Source organism: Blennius ocellaris, assembly GCF_963422515.1.
Source record: "Blennius ocellaris genome assembly, chromosome: 1".
Classification (NCBI taxonomy): Eukaryota; Metazoa; Chordata; class Actinopteri; order Blenniiformes; family Blenniidae; genus Blennius; species Blennius ocellaris.
In genome coordinates this window covers 14,463,078-14,477,153 of record NC_137650.1, presented here as the reverse complement: position 1 = coordinate 14,477,153, position 14,076 = coordinate 14,463,078, and the positions used below count along the sequence as shown (strand labels likewise).

General features: G+C 39.6%; 1 protein-coding gene across 1 annotated transcript in view; it reads left to right on the top strand.

Annotated features, from left to right (window-relative positions):
- cemip (cell migration inducing hyaluronidase 1) overlaps window positions 1-14,076 on the top strand; it is a 215,541-nt gene that overhangs the window by 159,394 nt on the left and 42,071 nt on the right. The window contains exons 15-16 of the mRNA XM_080501910.1: window positions 2,204-2,413; window positions 3,401-3,606. Of these exons, the coding sequence (XP_080358036.1) occupies window positions 2,204-2,413; window positions 3,401-3,606 (416 nt within the window). The remainder of the gene's footprint in view (window positions 1-2,203; window positions 2,414-3,400; window positions 3,607-14,076) is intronic.

The following is a 14,076-nucleotide window of genomic DNA, read 5'->3' as shown; positions in this document are numbered from 1 at the left end:
CTGTTTGGACCAGGGGTGTCAAACTCATTTCACTTCAGCGGCCACATACAGTGCAATTTGATCTGGAGTGAGCCGCTCCAGTAAATAATAGAATTATAAATAGCTAGAACAGTAAATCTCTGTCTGTTTGAGTACAACAAAGTATCAATAGAAGATCAAATTTAATGAACTGTTCTTTTACAGCAAACCTGAAAATTCAATAAAATAACTCTAATTTCACCAACACCGTGCCTCCATGTGCTTTCCAAATTACATATCGCAGTGGATTTTTATTACACTCTTCACATCTTTATAACATTTGGTCACATGGAGCTGGAACTCAGAAATATAGAAGTCTCATTCCTCTTAGGTAGAATAACTTGTTTAGACACATTTCTACATCTGTGTAGTAATCCTGATCGCCTGAACTGATTCACCAGATGATACTGAATAAAGTGCTCCCCTAGTGGTCCAATAAATATATTGCAGTCATTGCCATAACGTCTCACAACTGGCAAATTTCATCGAGCATGCCATATTGGGCCGTTTCTGGCACACGGGCCGTAGGTTTGACATGTCTGATTGATTTGTTCAAAGCTCTGGAAAACTTGCGTGTTGACCTACTAATCCACCCTGGCTGCTTTACTCCAGACCCAGAAAACTGTCTGAGGGAAAATCGTTCATGTTTCTTGGATGTTGTTGCCATTTTCGCAAGTAAAAATGTCAACAAAGGAATATCAGCCACGCTAATGTATGATTAAAGGTTACACTACATCACATAAAACCGTTCTGTAGAACCAGTGGCGTATCTGTGTGTGTGAGTGTGTCGTCCGGAGGAAACGAGGAGAGGGAGAGGGAGAGGGAGAGGGAGAGGGAGAGGGAGAGGGAGAGGGAGAGGGAGAGAGAGAGAGAGAGACTAAGACTGTGTTTTTTTATTCCTGCTGCCTTCACGATTCTCTCTCCCCAGGCCAAGCTATCATATTCTATTATAAATTTCCATCACAGTCTCATGTCACATTTTTCTCATGCATGGGTGTGTGTGCAACACACATACGCGCACACACACACACACACACACACACACACACACACACACACACACACACACACACACACACACACACACACACTCAAAGAGAGAGAGAAAAGCCCCACTGAGACTTCAGCGAAGCCATTCAAAATGAATGCCTCGGAGCACACTTCCTTGTTAAAAGCTGCACATCCACTGCAGTGTTAAAAAGCCACATCCCCTCTATTATTATCGAGGCACAAGCTGAGTGGAGAGCTCTTTGTTTTTCTCACTTTGCATTTCAACTCTTAAGCCTAAAAACAAGGAGGTTTTCCATTCACAAAAAAAGGCTTCAATCGTCAGCGTGAATCCCTGAAAGGGCCGTGGGTTCGGTTCAACAGGGGCTGTGATTTTTTGGAACAAAGCTGCTTTTCATCTGGGCTCTTTAATGTCTTTCATTCATTGATGATTCTGCCCCATCTTCTGATTCTCCTAAATGTCTTCAACAAGTCTTTTTATTCTTTGTTTTTATTCATCATCACGTCAACTACCCCTCTCTTACTCATTCCCTTCAGCTTAGATGATGTATTTCTACCTCTTTCATCTGCTGAAGTTTTTTCTCCTCACTCGTAGTCGTGCGTTTCTCTCCTGATTGTGTTGTTAGTAACTCTTTTAGTCACTTTCATACTCTGTTGTTCTTACAAATAAGCTTTGACAGCACAAGCAGACTGGAAGTCTTTTAACGTTTTATTCGAGTCCTTGTAATAAATAAATAAAAGGACAAAATGTTGAAAGGAAAAAGAAAATGAAAACTTGTGCGCGTCGAAGGGTTTCAAATGAACAGTAGGATAACACAAATTACAATTTTAAAACACACACTCATCAGATAAACGATACACCATTAAAAAAAACAATAAAAGAAATGAAACATAAAAGATTAAAAATAAATTCTGAGTTACTCAAAGTGACAATAACAGCTTGTATTAATGCAGTTAAGAAGACGTGGGCTCGTCCAGGAAGGCCGCAAACATTTCAAAGGCTTGTCAGACAACATGTGAGATGAATATGATTATTACCTTGTGTTACACATTCTGCTAATGTTCCTTCATTTTACACTAAAAGCACATTGAAGAAACCAGCTGCTGCTTTGAAAAGCGAGTTTTGTTAAAGACTTATTTGTTCTTCATAGGAAAACGTTTGTGTCGTTCCTTTCAGGTGGAGCGGGGCTTCAAGGCGGTCCACGTCTCCGGCGTGGAGCTCCAGCACATGGGCCAGCAGACGATGGGACACTATCCAGTCCACTTCCACATGAACGGAGACGTTGACCGCAGAGGAGGCTACGACCCGCCCACGTTGGTCAGCGATCTGTCCATCCACCACTCCTTCTCCCGCTGCGTCACCATCCACGGCTCCAACGGGCTGCTGGTCAGTCCACAACCGTTTGTGCTCAAGTGTCGTTGTGAATGACGTCTTATGTTGGGATCGCTCACTATGAAGCCTCTATTTATGGCTGTTTTCTATTTAGATATGAGTTTTACAATTATTCCAGTGGGTTTATAACTAAAACTGTTGAACTTAACTGTCTGCGTTAGCATTATCCATCAGTGCAGTTCAGTTGTTATTTGACTATACTCCTGTTTACCAGAGAAAAAAAACCCCTTAGTGCTGTTGTGTTGTTGCATCTTTTTGAGCCCCGTTTACACAACATTTCCAGTGAAAATGCATCATTTTTTACGTTTTGCATTCACTTCTTAAAGATTATGTCTATGTACACAAAAATGGCAGAAATGCTGAAAAGAGTGTAGTTTTCATGTTGGGCTTCTCGCTGGTGATGTTTGTTTGTTTTTGTGTTTTTGTAATGTAGCACAAATGCAGCAGAGCACTGTACGCTACAAACGTTACCAATGGGAGTACACAGACTCCGTTGGATTGTTTTTACTGTGACTGGGACAATATGGACTGGGAGTCATGACGCTCTGGAGGAAATATTGTTGTTATTAAACTATTCACTACAGCAGTTGATTGTGATATGATCTAACACCCAATGAGAGAACAATCTTTTCTTCATCCAGTAGACAGTAACGTCAGAAATGACTGGTTGGATTCATTCAGTTGTTACATCTAATACATTTCATGTTTGTAGAAAGACCTTTGGCTAGAAAGTGTGTATTTAACACTGTATGGACCCAAACTGTGAACATATGAATAACCTTTTTGCTCAAATCTCTTTAACAGCCTTCATGGCAATCATTCCAATTACAGTGTCAATCACAATCTCCTGGCATGGCATTGTTGTGTTTAGATACTCAACAAACAAGAAATGGTCCAGGCTATCACAGTCAATTCAGTCCTGTGCTCTACATCAAATGACAACCATGCAATGATTCCAGCTATGTGCCCCCATCCCCCCAGGTGAAGAACGTTGTGGGCTACGACACGCTCGGCCACTGTTACTTCACGGAGGATGGCCCAGAGGAGAGGAACACGTTCGACCACTGCCTGGGTCTGATGGTGCGAGCAGGGACGCTGCTGCCTTCGGACAGGGACAGTAAAATGTGCCGCGGCATCACAGATGGGGCGTATCCGGGATACGTGGCCAACCCACGTCAAGACTGCAGGTGAGACACAAGAACACAAAACTCAACCAAAGTGTTTCTATGTGATTGAAAGACGCAACCCCAAGAAGTGCTGTGCCTTCATTTGCTTGATGTAAAATCAGTGAGTTATAAGATCAAAATCAACCATAATCAGTCAATATATATTCATATAGACCTTTACAATAGCCTATAGTAACCCAACATACTTTTTATTCATGGAAACACACTATAATGTAGCAAGAATGGAAGGGGAATAAAACAGGACAAAAGATGTAAATATATGAAAATACAAGGTCAATTTGTCAGTTCTCTTCCATTGTATGAAAGAAAATAAATACTCCACATTTGTAACAACTAATAGTGTCAGACTGTACCTGCCAATTATGTAACAACTTTGGCACAATAAAGTACAATACAGCTAATTTTGTAATAACATGCCAATGTGGTAATCAGATGTTTGATCCATTTTCATAATAATATTTGATCAGTAATATAATAAGCTATTACATGTAGGAGTAGCATTAAGCACCTTGTTGTGTTCACATTAACTTAACATCTGGAAAACAGTGTGAATCAGTATTTCCTGTCTGAATAGCCACATTGAGACATACAGCATTTCACCTGTTGTGGTGTGCCATGGTTTATTGCACCGAGCAGGAGATCCTGGAGGTTACATGTGTCCATCAATGACCACCGAATCGCCATGATCCTGTCACCAATTCACTAGATTTGTTTCCTTGCTGAGCGTTGGCGAGATTGTGAACACTGCAGACAGTGAACATCCCAGAAGAGCCGCACTTTGGTGGATGGTCAGTCATGCAGTTATTTAGCCTTTCACAAACTTACTGAAATTGCTACATGTCACCATTTGTTCTTTGAGGACAGATTGTCCTCTTTTTTGCAAGATATAGCCCACCCACTAAGAGGTGAAGGAATGCACACTGATGAGCCATTTATCAGTGGTCATAGTGTTTTGTCTTATGGGGCCTTAATTTAACTTTCTATATGCTGTCAAAGAATGTGAAAGATGTTAATGTGAAAAGGAACGTGTTCACATACTGACCTTTCTCAGTTTGTACATACCAAGTCATTTTCTTTGGGGCTGCATTTTAGTGCATTGGATTTCAAATACAACTGCATTAAAGTTGCAGCTGTAACTGGTGGACGTTTAGAGGAGTATCCTCATTGTTATGTGTTACATTTTTTTTGTCACGTAACAGATATATATTAGTGAGGTCCTGTGCTGACATGATGTACGTGTCTTGTAACAAATGTAGATGAATAATTTTTTCAGCAGCTCACAGTATTGTGTGTGTGTGTGTATGACAATACACACACACGCAAACACATTACTTAACATTTGAAAAGAACAACCAGACACACATCAGATAAACAGTACACAATAAAAACAATAAAATAAATTACACATTGACTGGAAGGATTAAAAAACAATTCTGAGTTATTCTAACAACAACAGCTCAGAGTAATGAAGTTAAAAAGACGTGGGCTCATTGGGGAAGGCTACAGACACTAAAACTTTTTTGAAAACTTTAAATTATCCTCAGGTTGTTGGTTCAGTCTAAAAGATGTATTCAACAGTATCATTTGCATCTTCTATATTTGTTTTTTGTTTTTTTGGTTTTTTTCCAGGCTATGAGTGTTGGACTGTATACCAGCCAGGGCAGTAATTGGCCATCATAGGGCTCACACAAGCTCACATATTTTCTCAGTCTCTTTGAAACATTCTGATTGTCCTGTTTACAGTAAAACTCACCTTAACGGCATAGCTTTGAGGATAGTTTGATAGCAACAAGCTTTCATGGCAGCATCACTGATATATCAGCTCAGGTCTCTGTATTGTGTCTGCAACTCTGTTCTACTCGAAGATAATCTGTTTTCTTCTCAATGCTTACCATTTGCTTTGTGGTTTGACTGTATTGAAGCCTTTTGCAGGTCTGATTTGGCCCTCTGGGCTTATGTTTGACATATTTGGGTGGAGAATAAAAGAAATGGATAGAAAATGGTTTTAGCCTAATTGAAATTAAGTGAACACCTATAATACTTACATACTAATGATATTACAATAAGGGTTTGTTTATCGTTACTTTAGCTCATGTGGTAACTTGGTTGGATACTTTATTTCATGAGCCCCGAATGCAGCACAACACAGAAAAGGAGTGTTTTGTCTTCAACTCTATACTTTAAAAAAGTTTAGTCCTGTAATTCTGTGAACTGTTCACAAACTAAAGCTACAAAGTGGCAAAGATCTAGAATCAGAAAATTTGATTTGTGAATCAAGACAACAGAGGAAATCCTCAATGTGATCCGTCTGTTTGCATCTGCCAGACAGACAACATCAATTAGTACCGAGACAGTCAATAAATAATTACCGGTACTCTCTTTTTTTTTAAACAACGAGGAAACAAATAATTAGCTGTATCGGATTAGTTTTGTAGAGAATAAATCTGCTGATACTCTCAAATGGCAGAGGATGAACACAAACTCATTACAGCTGTCTGTCCTGTTGTTGAACTCACACACAAATACATGTTTATGTCACTTCTGAGTACATTTGCATAATTATTCACAAATTACCGTGACTATAATTCTTTTTAAATAAATCCTTGCACTAATCCTGAAACCTCACCTCACGTCCCCACAGTGTAAGTCAACGTGCATGTCCCCACAACAACAGGAATACCAGCATGGTTTCACATACACCTTTGTTTGACTGTATTGGCGTTTCAATAACCTTTTCCTGTTCAGTGTGGTGTCATTATGAGAGCACTGGAGCTCCTGCAATTAATTTTCTTCCCTGAAAATTAAAAGTGACATTTTCAATTATACACCTACTCGTGTCTGTCCATATCAATGAAACAAACAAAACACCATAAGAAATGTGAGTTCTTCTTAAGCTTCTGCGTGTAATTACTTGAGATGCTAATATGTAAGTGAACCGCCAGAGTAAATAAATCCAAAAGAAAACACCTGTGTGAGGAAATGCCTTTCCATACACTTTCTATTGAGGCAAACGGGCTTTGATTGAATACAAATGCATCAATAGGATATCAATGTTGCTAACCCCAACTCTCTGAAATGATAGTAGTATCTGTTAGATGTCTGTCAGATTGAAAAATACTCACTAGATTTGGGTTTTGTCATATGAGTATAATCCCAATGCAATACGTTGAAAAATATGCAGTGGATCACCAAAATTCTGTTGAATGGTCCATTCGGCGAGAAAGGTGTTTGTAAAGCCTCATTTCCACTGTGCACTATGTACGGTATGGTACAGTTTGGCAAAGCATACCCAGACCCAACTCTGCCAAGAGTGTATTTAAAATGTAGGCGGGGTTGTGAACAGCCGAGTAATGCTGCAGGTATGTATTGTCATCCCGCGACAGTAAACATTACAGGACCTGCACAGAACACTTTTGTTTTTTGGTTAGCACAAAAACCTGAACTGTACAGAACCGTACCATTCCGTACCAGCACATTCTGTGCAGTGGAAAGAAAGCTTAAGCATCTTAGGCGCCGTTTCATAATGGTTTCATTTTTCTGAATTGCTGCAACTGCCCATGAATACCACGGCCGTAGTAAAGTTTTTCTGCACATGCGTGAGGAGATGGACAATAACAACTATGGCAGCCTGCACATGTGTCATGACTCCCAGTCCATGTTCTCCTGGACTTGGTAGTTTTATAGTTGACAGTCACAGTAATAACAATCCAAGTTGGTCATCTGTCCATACGAATATCTGTGTTCTCCCATTGTTAATGTTTACAGCGTATTGTTCTCTGCTGAGTGTTTGTGATTTCATTACAAAAACAAAGAACAGCACCCACTAGTTGCCCAATATAAAAACGACATCGTTTTCAACATTTCTACATAGGCAGTCATTGTTTTCAAAACATTGTAGTGTTTTAGTGCTTTTCTAAAAGGAGCATTGAGCAATTTCTAAAATTGAGCAAAACTGCACAATTAACCTTATCAAAACCTTTCATCTGGAGGCTTTTTCAGCTCAAGAATTTTTATCCTGAACTTTAAAAATCAGTTGGTGCTTTTTTCATTTCTCTCTTTTTGTGAGACCTACTTCCCACCGTCTCACTCTTACAATGTGACATTTGCTTCAACGATTAGCCAAACTCCGTAATGGAGGATATGAATGGTTCCAAAAAACTATTTCAAGACTTGGAAAATTTACATGAACTCATCTCTGAGGCATGTCGTTTATTAACTCTGAATTTCTCAGCTTCCTGGTTGTTTTCACATTGTGATGTAATCTCAACAGCTACACAAAAGACAGAAAAACAGTTTCAGGAGTGAGAAAAGGAGAGTACCGTACTATGCTGAGGAGTGAACGACATACAAAGTCCTGCACTCTATTAAAAACTTTTCAGAACCTTCACTCCTGCAAAAAGAAAACTGAAAGTTAGTTGAACTTCTTGGTGAACTTTGCTTACACGTGGTTACACTTCACAATGCTTGGAAGCATGGGTGGCAAGAGGCCAGAAAATATTTATGTGGGTTTTCTTTCTTTTTTTTATATTCATTAAAGTACATCAATAGTGTTTCCTCTGTATTCTGTGTAATGAATCCCTCGTTTGGGGTTGCACATTGAAGAGGGAGCGAGTGAAAGTGTAGTTTTACCACAGCAGACATTTAAATATCATTCACATCTGAGCTTAGCTTAAATTTTTCCTCACACTTTCCATGACCAAGGACTTTAATTCTGCCTTTCTGACTGTGGTCCTGATTTCACCTGCATAAGAGCACATCTGTGCTGTCCGAATGCTTTGCACAAGACATAATTAATGCCTCCGTTATGCAACTACCACACAGGATAAATAAGGATATATGGATGGTGTAGTTCTCAAAATACTCAATTTCATGCAGTACAGTACAGTTGGTTAGCTTCCCAGACATCTCCATGAAGCTGTAAAATTCCAGTCTATAAAATAGACAAGAGAGTATATTATCTCCCAAAGGGACTAGAAAAGACTTTCCCTAAAAATAAGTCTTGTCTAAGCCTCCTAAATCCTCCTCGTTGCTTGAGTTAATGTGTTTATTTACATAGAACCAGTCCGTGGATTAAGTCCTCATCACTTATATTATAAAAGTATTCTGACAAGAATTTAGATCCCCAAAAAAATAAAAATATAAATAATAGTAATTAGTCAACAACCAACATGAGGTGAAGCCGAGCTCGGCTCTTTTCAACAAGTGCTTACGCACACACACACACACACACACACACACACACACACACACACACACACACACACACACACACACACACACACACACACACACACACACAAACATGTTTGTTTTCCCCCTGAACCATCACTTTGTTGGAACAGCATTATATTTAAGCGTAAAGATGCAGCTCTGAATATAAAGTAGTTTAATCCAGGTCACGTGACTGTTTATCTCGGCGCACTGCCTCGGCGTTGAGCTACAGAACAGAAAGGCTGAGGTTATGCATTGCCGAGCTGTCTCCCTCTGATACGGAGTCACCTGCCTGCTCTCCATCATGAAGGTGTCGGAAGGATTTGCCGCTCCCATCTACTCTCCGCTCCTGTCCTTTACTTTCCTTGTTGCCTCTAATTTATACAATTATACCAGCCTGGTAATACACAGCGCTATACTTCTAATGAGCCATAGTGTCCAATTTGTCAGTATCATTGTGCTCTGTAATGATTTCCAAATCCCAGTGTATTTATTTCTGTGGTTCAAAAATTCCAATTTAATCAAACATGATTGCACTAACAACGTTCCCCACTGTAAGATTTATGATGATTAATTTCCAGTCAGCTTTCCAAGCTCCCTGGTGGCGTCTTCTGTCTCTTTCCCCCTGTTCCTGTTGTGTATGTGCTGAATTTAAATGCTCGGACGAGAACAATAAATTGTCGTCAGGTTTGCCAGGAGCAGGAGGCATGTGGGCCGTGAGAAGGGGATGAGAAGTGTCATTTAAACTGAGCCAGATGAATGAGCCAGGCCTGAACGCTCTGCTTATTTAATGAGTGAAGGTGTGTGTGTTTGTGGAAGATGTACCTTCATGTGTGTTGTTGCCATGTTCTTCTCTGCTGGCAGCCAGAGAAGAACATGATTTGTATATTGACTTTTTATATTGACATTCTATAGTTTAAAGACAAATATCTTTACTTCCTTCTACTTACATGATCAAAACTCGCTCAGATCAGAACAAAAAACCTAAACAAAATGTCTGTCTTTCCCAAATGTTCATTGATACCAGATATGAAAGGTTTTGAGGTGTTTATTGAAACTTTATTATGACGGGTAATGATATGTTTCTGCTTTGAGGTCATTTTTAATTCTGTATTCATTAATTTGTTGCACAGCTTTTACCTTGTTATCTTGAAACATATGTTCATTATTACCATTTTAAAATTATTCTCTTTCTTAGCGTTCTTTCTTAAGTTTTGGGGTGTTATTTGAACAAAGACTAGATTGAAAAAGCAAAACATTATGTCTCAATTTGCAAATCAACGTTTTAAGTAAAAAAAAAAAGGTTTTTTTTTGCATTTCAGAAAAGTTCCTCATTTAAACTGCAACCATTTGACCGTTTACACGGAAATGACAATAACGCTGAAGACGTTTGCATGTTGGGCCACTAATTGGTGCTGTTGTTTATTTTTCTAATGAAACCGCACACACATGCACGCAGGGGACAATATGCTATAAACATTAACAGTGGAAGTACACAGACATTTGTATTGACAGACGACTAAGTTGGACTGTTATTACGGTGACTATCAACTATAAAACTGCCAAGTCCCAGGAGAATAGGGACAGGGAGTCATGACACTAAAGGATGCCATTTTTGTTATTGTGCAGAAAACTAAGTAACTTCCCCACCTTTGCTGGATGGGACTACAATACAAGGTCTGTATATGCAAAGTAAAAATACAATCTAAGATGAATACATGCTTCAGATTCGCATCATGGTTCAACAATATAGTTGAATTCAGGATGAGTCTGCAGGAGATAAATGTAAATGCATTATTGTATCGATATGAAACTAAAAATAAAGTAATAAAGTTTGTTAAAGATTTGAAGCTCTGTATGCGCGGTGTGAAAACCAGGTTGATTCTGCACTTTACAAAAGTAAATGGCTGCGCAGCTGTGTGCTGTCTGTGTTTATTTAATATAGCTGTTCCTGTTGGTTTGTTTAATGGGAGGACTGATAAAAACTGATTCTGAATAAATTTTTCATGCAATAAAAACACAATAAAACAGAATATGTTAATTCTTATCTGTTTAGACCACCTTGGTCCCATGGAACAGTGATTGAAATGCTTTAAATGAGATGTAGGTGTCGGGTCAGTCGGTCAGCACCTCAATCAATTCTTATTTATGAACCAGACAGCGGGATTGGTGGGCTCTGTGACTCTCTGGGAAAGGAGGGGTATGTTGGTAATTGGACGCTTGTCAAAACCTCCTGAGGTGGTTTAAAAAGCAGTTCTTACAGTTCATAGCAGGAGTCTTCTGCATCGCTGTAAGACTGAGCATCATGACACCCCGAGAGACTAAATGTAGGATGTGTCAAAGCCCCAAGAGGCTAAGGCCTCATTTACAAGTGAAAACAGAAAACCTTTGTAGAGATACGGGGGTCCGTTTATATAACAAGGGAGCTAAGTTTTTGAAAACCCTCTTGACTCCGTCTCTGTGCAAACTGGGGAAAACACACCTTTTCTGAAACGCTGCTACTCCAAATGTGAACCACGGGCATAGTAAACAGTTTTTCTGCACATGCGTGAGCAGATGGACAATAACAGCAATGTTTGCCTCCAGAGTGTCATGACTCCGAGTCTATGTTCTCCCTTCTCAGGTTATAGCTTTATAGTTGACAGTCACCCGGAAGCAGGCCCGTTTCAAAGAACAGACAAGAACAGAAATAATCCTGTCTGATGGACAGAAGCCATTCCACGGCTTTGAGGTCATGACTTAAACAGCATAAAGGTTATTATGACACTATGTTACCGGTCCGGCTCACTTGAGAAAATTGGGCTGAATGTGACCCCTGAACTAAAATGTTTCACACCCCTCATCTATATCATCCAGCTTCAAATATCTATGTGTTGAAGTTGTATGTGAGTGCCAATGCATGTGACTGATTCTATAAATCGCATTAACAACACTCAAGAAATAAACATACACTATGTACTGTCAATATCCTGCAGAGATGATGGTTAGATATAAGCTGTGGACAGAATGCAATCTGAATGCAATCAAAGTCCTGCAGTATAACCTTGTTGGTTTTCTTTCTTTTCTTTCCTTTCATTTTAATGAGTTTCATTTAAAATGCATCACTTTACCATGCAAATAGCTGATATTTTATTCTTGTTCCACCTTCATTCAGGTTCTGAAAAATAAATGTGAAAATAAAATGCACGTCCCGAAATGGGTTTACCCACAATAACAGCAGCAGCAGAGAGATATTTAGGAGAGAGGCATGCTAATAAAAACACCTCTAACAAAATACAGAAATAGTGTAGTTTAAGGTAAAATGCTGTCATGCACTAAGCAGCCGTGGAGCTAAACTGCATATCTGCTCTTTCTATTCATATTCATATTCATATTCATATTCATTACCCTAAGCTGCTTTTGCTCACATACCTGCAAATGGAAGTATAATGATTTTCTCATTATGCCCGGTGCATGTGTGAAAGGTGCTGTGTGAGGCGCACACACAAAAAGAACTCAGAGGAATTTGCACATTGTTGGAATAAACTTTTTTTTTTTTTGGTTAAAAGTCAGTGACAGACAACTCATGGTACATGCACACCCGCAGTTCTTCTTCCAGAAACATTCAAAATACAAACTGGATGTCAGTGTCCAGTTTCTGTGTGTGTGTGTGTGTGTGTGTGTGTGTGTGTGTGTGTGTGTGTGTGTGTGTGTGTGTGTGTGTGTGTGTGTGTGTGTGTGTGTGTGTGTGTGTGTGTGTGTGTGTGTGTGTGTGTGTGTGTGTGTGTGTGTGTGTGTGTGTGTGTGTACAAGCCCATGATAAATGGCTTTTTTTGTTTTGTTTTCAGGTGTGAGCAAAAAATTAATGCATGTTTTTTTTTTTACACAAACCCCCATTAAATGCAATGAGATGCTGCATGCAAGCGTCCAAGTGTGGAGTCTCTTTGACAGGCGGCTGTCACAGTGTTGTGGGATGTGATCCTGCAGCTTTTGTCTGGAACTGATAGACGTGAGAGCATGTGAAGAAAAGCCATGAGGCGTGGAGATGAGGCATGCGGGTACACGGGTGGTTTTAAGGAGCACAGCTCCTTGATATATGGAGGTACTTATCTTCCTTCTGTCACGACGTCTTCCCAGTGTTCTTGAAAGCCAAACGAGACCAGAAGTGGCCACGAAGGCTAAAACTATACGGAAGGAGTTGAATGTGAGTGTCTTAATTGACTGACTCTCACCTCTCGGAGAAGAGCAAATTCTCAGTTCAGGACGTATTGGTGTGGAGTTTATACATTCTCACTGTACATACGCCAGTGTGCAAGTATATCAACAGCACAGTCCAAAGACAACCAATTCTAAAACATTCAATAACCTTTGATAAATAGAGCTTATACTTTTTCGATTAGCTTTATATGGACAATTTGCCTCTTTAGAACACACTTTGTTGGAGTTAAACATTAATTTGAATTTAAACTTAATTATATAAAACATTAGATTAAAGGAGCTATCCAACAAATCTCCAATAAATCCCCAAACTTAATGCACTCTGTAATGGCCACCATTTTCTCAGTGGAACTCTCCCTTGTGGGAGAGAGAACTTGGAAGAGGATTCTGGGTAAAATTCATTCCTCGTCCAGTTTAGAGATGTACACCAGCCACACCTCTCCAAATTAGCTCCCTTATACTGTCGGTAGGTTTCACAACTGCAGCGAATTCAAGCAAATCAGTATTTAAAGGTGTTCTTACTAAATTGTGTTCTCCAGTGATTTCAGTATGGGGAACTTTTAAACGGTTACAAGGTAGCAGATCTCAGTTTGTTTGGTGATATATATATAAAGTTATGGTCATCCTTTCCCATGCATATACTGTATATATTATTCTGTATTTATTTGAATTCAATCTACCATCTTAACTGGAAGTGTTTTTCCATTTTGGAAAGTAAATTAGCTGAATAGATGCAGTTTCTCCTCCCTCAGGCTAAATCCATCCTCTAGTGTGGGCAGAAAGCTTTCATGTCAGCGGCGTCTCAGAGCACTGATACAATATGACTGATCCCAGCTGCTGTGCCCTTAACTTCTTGTCACACTCATAGCCATTGTGTTTCTCCCGAGACTCTCTCGACTCGTCACATTCGATCTGACTCCATAATCCAGTCTTCAGTTTCATGTCATCACTGTCAGATCGTTCCAACATGGCGTCTCTGGTTTCTCTCTTCTCCTCTTCTTCTTGCGCCTGCGCTGCTCTCATCCGCTCTGATGGGAAGCACATGAAGGAGCCTGGGGGGGC